This window comes from Chaetomium strumarium (genome assembly GCF_033439665.1).
Source record: "Chaetomium strumarium strain CBS 333.67 chromosome Unknown B0T15scaffold_4, whole genome shotgun sequence".
Lineage (NCBI taxonomy): Eukaryota > Fungi > Ascomycota > Sordariomycetes > Sordariales > Chaetomiaceae > Chaetomium > Chaetomium strumarium.
In genome coordinates, this window is record NW_026944432.1 from 383,393 (window position 1) to 393,426 (window position 10,034).

A 10,034-nucleotide genomic window follows, 5' to 3' on the forward strand; every position below is an offset into this window, starting at 1 on the left:
CTAAAACCCCAAACCCCCGGCAGCGTAGTCGAGTATGTGAAACAGTTTCATCAACATCAGAGTCATTGTTCAGGGAATGGCGTTTTGATGACGAGCTGTGGCATCGTTGGTGCCGGGATGGGAGACAACATCGTCCCGTCCGGCCGGCAGAACATAAAAGCGAGAGTAGCGGCCCACGGTCACGACACCGTCGATGTGCTCGGCCGCCTGTTTGGTGGTCTTTCGTTGCATGATCATATACTCGGTGAGCTGGCGCTTGGCGTTCGTCCAAACCGCACCCTGGCCCTCGTACTCGACGCGCTTGTTCTCCAGAAGGCACAGCGCTTTTCTCTTGTTGCTGGCGTGGTGAACGTAAGCAATGGTAATGTCGTTGGCCTTCTTGCTCTGCGTAGGAGCTGCGCGTGGCTGGACTTTAACCCCGAAATCCTCGGCGGCAGTGAAGTAGAGGTTGAGGGTTGTGGCCGGCGCACTTGCATGCATTGGTGTACTGATCCCAGTCGGCGCACGCTCCCAAGGTGTAGCCTAGAAGGGACAAGGCGGACGCTGTCCAGCGGGACTTCAACGTTGCGGACCCGTGATAATTAGTTGGTCGAAGTGGTCGTGACAGTGGTGGCGGATTGCTGCACGTCAGTCGTGGTAACGATTAATAATTACGACCTTGCTGGGATCGATCTGGCTCGCCATGAGAGCCGTGGTCTCGGTGGACCAGCAGTGTCTGGTTGTGATAGTATCCGTCAGATCTCCGTGAATGAGGCGGTCGCTTCAGCAATCTCGACAACAGTGACGCTTTCAGTAAGAGGACTGGTCGGGCGTGAGTACCGCGGGCATACTGTCAAGTTTGCACAGGGCACCATTACTTCGTCGACGCTGTCACTGCGACCACCAAAGTTGGTCGTGCAGTCGTCAAGTCCATCTTAACCTGCGGAAACGACAACTGTAGCATCAAGGTAATGGCCAGCCTTTGCCTCCCGTTTACACAACCCTGTCGTGAGTTCCGCATCTTTCAAGCAAACAGGAGTTCTGTACTAACGTTCTTTGGGTATGGAAGGGGACTTGCGAATGAGACAGGGAAGCCAGCCAAATCATTACCAATCAGTATCAACCGTGAATGGTCACTTGTAGTCCCATTGCTCTATTCAGTAGGTACTGAAATGACTCACATTTTATATTTACCGAGGTGGGTGAGGCAGGGGTACGGAGACATCAATATCCGCTCCAGTCTGTCATCTTATTATCACTGGTTTAAAACCCTAATTACCTCTGCAAGTCTAGGTACCTAGGCACTTCGGCAGGTATTTGCGACTATTCATTGACTCGCTAGTGACCAGAATGTTTACCTACGTATACCACTTGACGACCCTATCTGTGGAAAGCCCATAAATCCCGCAGCTTCCCTGCCCGAGTCCTCCGTTTTACAGTTTGGGATCCGTGACGACGAGGCTGCAGCACGCCCTACGACCGATTCCGCGATTCATACATGTAGTGCATCACACGCATGCAAGCGCACAAGTGGCAGACCCTAAATGAAACTTCGCGCGACCTGGCGATCTTCTCCAATCAACCGAATGCTTGTCACAAGCGCACCTATAGCGTCATGGGACCACGAAAAGGCCTGAATGTGCGCTTAGAGGACCAGCGGATGTTGATGGTCTATGCCGAAAGCTCCCTCTCTCTGAGGTGCGACTCCTCGAATGGCCCGCAACTTCCGCTGCGCAAACTGTGCAGCATCGATTGTAGGAGTCGATTGCATCATCAGCGAGTCCATCGTCTTTATACCAATTGACGGAGAAACCAGAGACGAGTCTAGACGTAATGGATATACATATTGGCAGCACGACATGCCGTGCTAACCACGCCGAGACATTATAAAGAGATTGAACAAGCTATCCACTGGGCCACTGTAGCGGCCGAGCGTTCGACTGTTGTAGGGTCCTGTGGCCGTGGATGTGGCCGTCTGCCCCTGCCCTTCTTTATCCTGCTGAACCTGACATAGATCCTGCGGCAGGCTTCCCGAATCAGGATCCGGGTCGTGGTCATTGGAGTGCCTGGGCCAACCCCTGCTTGTAGTACTGGCCTGTCGAGTCTTTCTCCGAAGTCGGCTAGTCTCTTCTTAAGGTAGAGGTCCAGGGGTGGTACCCAAAATCTCGGTCTCCAAGCATCAGGTAGGGGTGGCCTTGTAGGCCACGAAGGCTTTGGTTTTGTGCCTTTGTTAGAGCCTTCGCCAGGCCCTTGGGCTGAACACTGGCCCTGGAAATATCCCGTATACGGTCAAGTTCAACACCTTGCTTTATATACTGGTCAAAAGTTTCGATATGTCTTGAATGCACGATATCTATGGAACAAAAATGCAGGAGCTCAGCGTGTCGTGCGAAATATTCACAAAGTCAAAGTGCAATCTGTTGCAGACGAACGAGCGAAACCACTGTCCCCAAAGCTGCCTCTTTCACCCTGGTCCATGCCCGCATCATCTTGGCTTCACTGAGCCCTAGTCTCCGTGGCTGCTCCAGAAGGAGGAGGTGGTGGAACTGAGGGAGGAACGTTCTTCAGAGTCACCGGGATTGCCGAAGCGTCGGTGTCGTCCCATTCCAGAGTCCAAACACCTGCGGTGGATGTCGGCACAGTGGAGAATAGGCTGACATAGGCACCGTCGACGTGAATCAGCAGAACGTTGCCGTACATTATCCAACTGTATACCCGGAGAGCTTGCATCGTAAGCTTGAGGTAACAAAGATAGGGTATAGTAGATAGTAAAACCATCAAGCCAGACAAGTAAGTTGAAGGTTTTAATTACTATTTACGTCGAACCTTACAGTATTGTACAAATGGCGGAGGGAGGATTCTATCCCACAGAAGCCTCGCCCAAGAAACAACTCGGTTACGAAACCCAGAACCGCCGATTGCACTCATAGCCGCTATCTCTTCCTCTCCATCTTAGCCTCAACCCGTAGCTGAACCATAAGCTTGGCGATCATGTTCAGGGCATCTCCGTACGGCACCTTGAGGATGTCAGGTCCGAATCTGCTCATAATCTTATCCGTATGCCATCTCTTATTCTCATTGCAGATTGTTCGGTACATTTCATCCCCTTGATGATCCGCCAAGTAGACTGGGACAGCTTTGAGAAAGAACAACCGGACGCTTGATTCGCTAACATCCTGCCAGCTTCCGGACTTGACTGGCCAAGGTATTTTAGACGGGGTGATCTGCAGCGAGTGTCGACCTTCAGTTGATGAATTCTTCTGGTTTAAATCTTAGCCAAACGATGGGAAAGGCAACTATACCTTTGTCTTGTCCATCTCAAGCGACATCCAACCCCTGCAGTATTTGCTCCACGCATCTGCCCATTCTTGCTTCTCCGCGGCCTCCCGTTCTTCAGCCCGCTGTCGACTGTTCTGCTGCTGGCGTGCCGTTTTCTTCTCGTGTTCTTGTTCCGCTTTCACTTTTTCTTGCTCTTTCTGCCCAGCACTTTGTTTCGCTCTTTGCTGCTCTTCTCTCCGGTCCTCCGCTTTTCGCCGCGCTTGACTCCCGTCGGCTTCGGCCTTCTCACCTCTTCCAGCCTGCTCCGCCCTCCTCTTCTTATGCTGTTCCCATTGTGCTCCTCCCTCTGTCCTCTGCTTCTTCTCTTTCTTCTGTTGGTTCGACGCACCCCTGTCGTTCGTCGATCCGCCGGCAGTGGAAGCGGCGTACAGCTGAATGCACGCTCTCCATTCGTTCACCAGCGCATAGACTTGGTCTTTGTGTTGGTAACACAGCGTAAGTTTTGCCGCCGCTTCGAAATCTGGTGACTTCGATGCCGTTATAGGGTTTTCTGTGGCGAGCTTGCGGAGGAAAGAGCGAGCATCGGCCATACTGGCGGCTGCTACACGGCGTCGACATCGGCGGCCATAGGTAGAGGCATGACCGGTGCAGGTGTCGTATTCTCTCTCGGGATTTATCAAATTAAAGATGACATCTGGATTCCATACCCCCATGGCGAAGTGTGTTTGGAAGACGGGACTTGGCGTGATACGATCAAAGGGCTGGATTGTTAGTCTGATGGGCTGAGTACTGTTATCATCCAACGCACAGTCTACTAATAACTATCTCCTTATTGTAGTGTCTGCTGAACCTGTTCTTCTCAGTTTCCAAATATTGGCTGAATGAGAGCGGCCTCCCAACCACTGTGGCACAGCTCGGTACTGCCACTTCTCCAGCCTTGTCCTGCACCATGCGATTAATTGGGTAAGCTAAACCCTGACAAAATGGTGAGACATTTTAGTGAAAAGGTGGGTGCAAGAGGTTGTTTACTGTCTCGATTTGTGGTCAGAAGGGGGTTAGGTAGGTGCTCAGCCAACGGCAAAGCCCCTGCATTCCGGCTGCGCGAACGACCTCCACAGCCACACCATGCACTAAGCGGGTGTCAATGCAAATGATCTGAGTTCAGTCATTGTCTCTCACATGTACCACACTCCAAACAAATGCTGCCACTGAACTTCCATCGACGCATCACCACAGGGGGTTGCTCTGACAATAGACGTTCCAGGCCCCTGTTCTCGGCGCAGGCCTCCATTGATCGGCCAGCCTCGTCCTGCCGGGTGGGGGGAGGGGGTGGGGCGATTCCAAGCGCTTAGAACTCCTCAGCCTTTTCAGCTGATGAATGGCACGGTACATCAATTTAACTAATAAGCATGCCGCCGCTTGGTCAGGGGGTAAGGGTTATCCCAACAGTTGCAGCTGGACCTTGAGAGTGACTGAAGCGGGCGGTCCGAAGCCCCGAGATGACTGAAGTAATTGCGAATCTTGATCACGCTCGGAAATACCATTCTCACGGCTCACGAGATGAGATGTTGCATGAGGGCGATCTGCAACGAGATGCTTAGAATGAATCTAGCAAACAGGATTAGGAGAATCTGAGAAATCTATGAAGGACTCAAAACCTCGCAGTCCGCATGAACTGAAGTTATAGCGGGGTTGTAGCTCGCAAACTAAGTGATCCTCCGTCCTACAAACGTGTTTTTTCGCCTTACGTTGCTTTACAGCTCGTTTGCCCTACGTAGCTCTTCATCCTCGGTACGAAGCAACACTATCTTATGCGCCAATTTCGAAATGCTCTTCGCCTGCAAGTCGATGACGTCAAAGATGTGAATGGGAGAGCTACCTTGACAGTTCTCGATCTTCCGGGACGAGGCTATTCCGGGACACGACATTGGAGGAGATGGCATGACTGGCTTAGGATCGAGGCGAGGAACACCACAAATTCGGGGTCAAAAAGGACAAGGCCAACTAGTCTGAAGCCTACTCGTATATCGTTACCGTAATAGAGACGTGGAATACCTCGACCAACGTGTCGAAGAAGTCTTCCTTTGTAATATGGGTGATCTGCATCCGCGTCATCTGCCCGATTTGCTTGCCATACGAGACCTTGAGCGGACTGAAACACCTAATATCGATAAGTTGAAGGAAGTGGGATGAATGGGGAGACATGCAAAGTGAAACGATCTTGTTGACCTTGCAGAAACCCTTGAAATCGACTGAGTGGTGGCTTTCGTGGCCGTCGAGAATGAGTAGCCGATATATCTCGCTAATACGACATTTGGTGGATTGGTCAGATGTTTTAACCAGTCGAGACCAATCTCATTCGTAGTCTAGCCATTCTCGCTTGTGTGATTCTGCATTCGGGCTTCGATCGTAAGGATAATGAGATTCTCTTTCGGAAGAGACTCCACTGTGTTCTGCTGGAGATATCTATAGTAAGGTTGAAAGGCGATGGGTTCTGGGGAAAATGTCCGGTTAGCTTTTCTGTCCGACTCGTTATGCAAGTACGTTACTGATCTGATTTAGACATCCTTTTCCAATGAGCGTTCACGTCAAAATAACATTTCAAATTCGACCTCTTTGGTATTCCCTTTTCCTCCTGAGAAGTTATTATTATCGTTCTTACACCGCAAGGGCAGCTGCCCCTATAACGGGCTGAGCGCTGAAGTAGCCTCGGCAACCCTCGGCCAACCCTAACCCTCATTGCGCACTCCTGCCCCTGAACGTCAACACCAACATCATGGGCAGCAACCCTCATCGTGCCTGCCTCTTCGGGTTGTTGCCTCCTCTGCTTAGGCAGCAAGGCCACGTCATCAGATTGGGGATAACCCTCTTCCTCTTCCTCCTCTTCCTCTTCCTCCTCTTCTTTTCCCTTTTTTCTTCAAGATTGGATATACTCGTAGATTCGTCATCAGTTAGTTGAAATACACTCCTAAGACCGTTATAGCCCCGCTCAGTTCAAGCAAGTGGTCCCCACGCTATTTTACAAATTATATAGGCATTAACTAGTGTTTTATACTTATTGTATAGTCGCTACGACGCAGATTAACTAGCTGCTAAAAGCATATCGAGACTCTACTACTTATAAATAGCTATTGACGCTTGGACGAACGTCCTGATCCTAGATCTTAATCCTTGTCACGATCCTATAGCATTCTGTCACGAACCAACCATATAGCCCGACCTGGTGGGGCTGCGTAGCCGATAGGAACACCAATCAGGATACGCAGGGTGCTGCAGGACGATGCAAGTGGACGCCAGTGGACGACGGCGTCCAGGAGCGACCGTGTGGACGCTAAGGGACGCTGGCGGGCACCGGCGGCCAAGGACGCCCAAGGGCGCTGGCGAGCGTAGGCGTCCAGGAAAACAGCAAGTATATAGTCACTCGTTCTAGAAGACTCTGGGAGTTCTCCGGTGAGCAATACAAGCAATAGCCTCCACCTATTGTGCAGACACTTGCTTGTGCATTTGTTGTGAACCCTTTGGCTTCACCGAGACCTACAGTGCGATCAGCACTACCTTCGACAGAAGAACCCTTTCAGAGGCAGGACTGCCTAGGTTTCGTCACAGGACCTCGTAGATCGTAGCAGCTTTTCATATAGAAAGTTTTGAGTCTTTTTTGAGTGTTTCAAGTGCAAGGATTAGACGACTCTCTTTTGGAAGAGGTTCTATGTTGTTTTGTGGAAAAAATTAGCGACGAAGTTAGGAAGTTGTAAAAGTGAGAAAAGTGCACAACTCGCTATGCTGCACAACTCGCTATGCAAATATGTTAACGTATCTTATCAGCGAGCGCCGCATATCACCGAGCGCCGTACTCCCTACTACCCTACGAACACCATCTTCAATTATAATACAACAACACTAGCAACCAACTATAATTACATCAGAAACAGATAAATCATATCCTTCTACATCCTCCTGGCAAGTGCGGGCATTATGGCCAGGCTTGCCGCACACACCACAGCACCGAACCTTCGTACGACCCACCCCGGCACCACTACTATCTAGCTGTGTTTCTTGCATTGCCTCCCCACCTATAGCCCCCTGACTTACCACCTCTTGTGCCTCCTGTATAGTAAGTGATCCTCTAAGCTGCACGCGTGTTCTTTTAGCTCTCCGGCGCTTGCTTAGTGCCTCGTTGGCCTTGCGGAGCGAAGCGTTCTCTGCCTGAAGGAGGGCCACCTGGTGCATCATAGCCGTTGTGCTTTTAGCAAGCTGGTCCATAGCAGCCAACATTGAAGTCGGGGAGCTATTTTGATGGTTGGCAATGCGAGTCTTGATGAGGGTTGACTGCGATTCGGCTTCCCGAGGGTTGTATAGTGTCTGGAACACCCAAGGTTGCGCAGTGCCAGGCCGGGAGGTTGGGGGTGTTGGCGTACGAAGCTTTATATCCAGCTTGGAAAGCACCCTCTCTGGATCGTACGGCACAAGGCCAGCCCCTGCAAAGCTGCCCTGGATATTCCTCTCGGTGATGGAGGCAAAGAAGGCCTTGCGAAAGATATAAAGGAACTCGAGCTTGCTTACGTGGTTGATATGCATGCGTATTAAGTCCTTGATCTGGCGACCGTATACCTGCTTCAATGGCCCAAAGCAGCCAGTATCAAGTGGCTGGAGGAGGTAGGACGATTGTAGAGGTATGTAGAGTGTGATAATGTTGTTCTGCTGGCAATAGAGCTCGAATTTGGTCGAGTGGTGGCTTTTGTGGCCGTCGAGGATTAACAACCGGTATTTGCCTTTTGTACGAGGTGCTATATGGAAGTCAAAGTGCTTGATCTAATCTAGGCCTACTTTATTGGTAGTCCAGCTATTATCGGTGGTTGCAATACGCTAGTCGGCCGGGAGGTTGCACTTGGTATACTAGTTGGTGAGGTGGTATTGCGCGGCCAAGATGATGAATGGAGGGATGGCCCAGCCAAGGGCATTGACTCCCTAGATCACCATTGCCTACTCACGGTTGCCAGGCTAGGCCAGCTTTGCCTTGCTACGACCATCCGAGGTTGTAACTACCATGCCCGCAAAGATGATACCCATTATAAACCCAGTCTCGTCGAAGTTATAGGTATCGTCATCTACAATACTATACTTGGCCTTGACGTTCCATACAAGGGCAAACCACTCGCCAATGACTTTTGGATCCTCGTACTTCGCCCTCTGGTAGTCGTATCTACGCGTATAACGCGTTCGGAGCTCTAGCTGGCGTTTGACAAACCGATGCGCCCAGAGCTTGCCAACAGGCGGCACGTCGCGTTCGCGTAGTAGATGGTTGGCTATATCTTCTATACCACTTAATCTAGGTGGGAATACGCGTATAGAGAGGTCAATCACATACTGTACTATTGCCCTCTCTTCTAGATCGGTGAGCTTATACGAGTTGGCTGGAAGATCGCGTCTTGCAATACGGCCGGCAAGTCGACAGCGGATAGTTCGGTCGGCAACGTTGTAGATCTTTGCTATGGCGCATATACTTAGTTCCGGGTTCTTCTGAATAGCCTCAATGGCCAAGATTACCCTGGCTTCATTTGAAGTAGGAGGTATATTGGGTTGATGGAAAAATTGGTGTTAAGTGCAGAGGTGACATGTAGTGTAGAAAGGTGCGGCGCTCGGTGATATGCGGCGCTCGCTGATAAGATACGTTATATCTTATCAAAATCTCAGAGATCAATATACATAGGGCCAAGTTTCTCCCTAAGGACGTTATCTATATATTTAGACGATACACTCATCTAGAGTCGAGTCTACGATGCTGTCACTACTATTAACGTGCATTGTAAGCGAGCCGAACATATAAGCGAGTCGAACACTCTCCACTACACTACCAACAATATCCTCAATTACAAAACAACAACACTAGGAACTAACAATAATTACATCAGAAACAGCTGAATCTGAGGCTTCCGCAACCTCCTGGCAAGTGCGGGCATTATAACCAGGCTTGCCGCACACACCATAGCACCGAACCGTCGTACGACCCCCCCCCCCCCAGCACCACTACCATCCAGCTGTGTTTCTTGCATTGCCTCCCCACCTATAGCCCCCTGGCTTACCACCTCCTGTGCCTCCTGCACAGTAAGTGATCCTCCAAGCCGTACACGTGTTTTTTTGGCTCTCCGGCGCTTGCTTAGCGCCTCGTTAGCCTTGCGGAGCGAAGACACCTCTACCTGAAGGAGGGCCACCTGGTGCATTATAGCCATCGTACCCTTGGTAAGTGTGACGAAACCACAGGCAGTCCTGCCTCTGAAAGGGTTCGCCGGTCGAAGGTAACTGCTGGTCGGACTGTAGGTCTCGGTGAAGCCAAAAGGTTCACAACAATGCTTGCCGCAATGTCTGCACAGTAGGTGTGGGCTACTGCTTGTAATTGCTCACTGAGGAAGCTAGCTATCTGAATGAGTGGCAGAATGGTAGAACTATATACAGCTTCCTCCCCTAGGTATCCCGTGCCTAGATCTTGGAACATTTGGAACAATTGTCGTTCTCATTGTTCCATCTCGAACAACGTTCCTTGGCGTTGTTCCCCAGGAACAATCGTTCTTGGCATTGTTCCTGTTTTCCCTAATCCTCATTGGTTCCTTCTGCCTCGTAATGATTGGGTACGGGCGCCGCCCGTCGACCATGCAGGTCGGCCCCCACCGGCTTCTGCAGGTTAGTTCATGACAGTAAGCTGGTCCATAGCAGCCAACATTGAAGTCGGGGAGCTATTTTGATGGTTGGCAATACGAGTCTTGATAAGCGTTGACTATGAC

At 50.7% G+C, this 10,034-nt stretch overlaps 2 protein-coding genes across 2 annotated transcripts; both read right to left on the reverse strand.

Moving 5' to 3' along the window:
• Nucleotides 1-69: 69 nt before the first annotated feature.
• On the reverse strand, nt 70-480 carry B0T15DRAFT_493288 (uncharacterized protein; the record flags this gene model as incomplete). Its single annotated transcript, XM_062866933.1, has 1 exon — nt 70-480. The coding sequence occupies one exon, from the start codon at nt 478-480 to the stop codon at nt 70-72; it is 411 nt and encodes a 136-aa protein (XP_062720882.1).
• Nucleotides 481-2,776: 2,296 nt separating this feature from the next.
• B0T15DRAFT_531334 (uncharacterized protein) lies at nt 2,777-4,042 on the reverse strand. Its single transcript, XM_062869242.1, has 2 exons — nt 3,282-4,042; nt 2,777-3,203 (listed from the first exon to the last, which is right to left on the reverse strand). Exons 1-2 carry the CDS (start codon nt 3,969-3,971, stop codon nt 2,913-2,915), a joined length of 981 nt encoding a protein of 326 aa, XP_062720883.1. The 5' UTR covers nt 3,972-4,042; the 3' UTR covers nt 2,777-2,912.
• Between the last annotated feature and the right edge of the window lie 5,992 nt (nt 4,043-10,034).

What these genes read in the sequence shown, in the direction of transcription:
- B0T15DRAFT_531334 (XM_062869242.1), bottom strand. Translation starts at nt 3,971, where the DNA reads ATGGGGGTATGGAATCCAGATGTCATCTTTAATTTGATAAATCCCGAG. An exon ending in TTGAGATGGACAAGACAAAG is followed by an intron (nt 3,204 to 3,281) that starts GTATAGTTGCCT and finishes CACTCGCTGCAG; the next exon opens with ATCACCCCGTCTAAAATACC.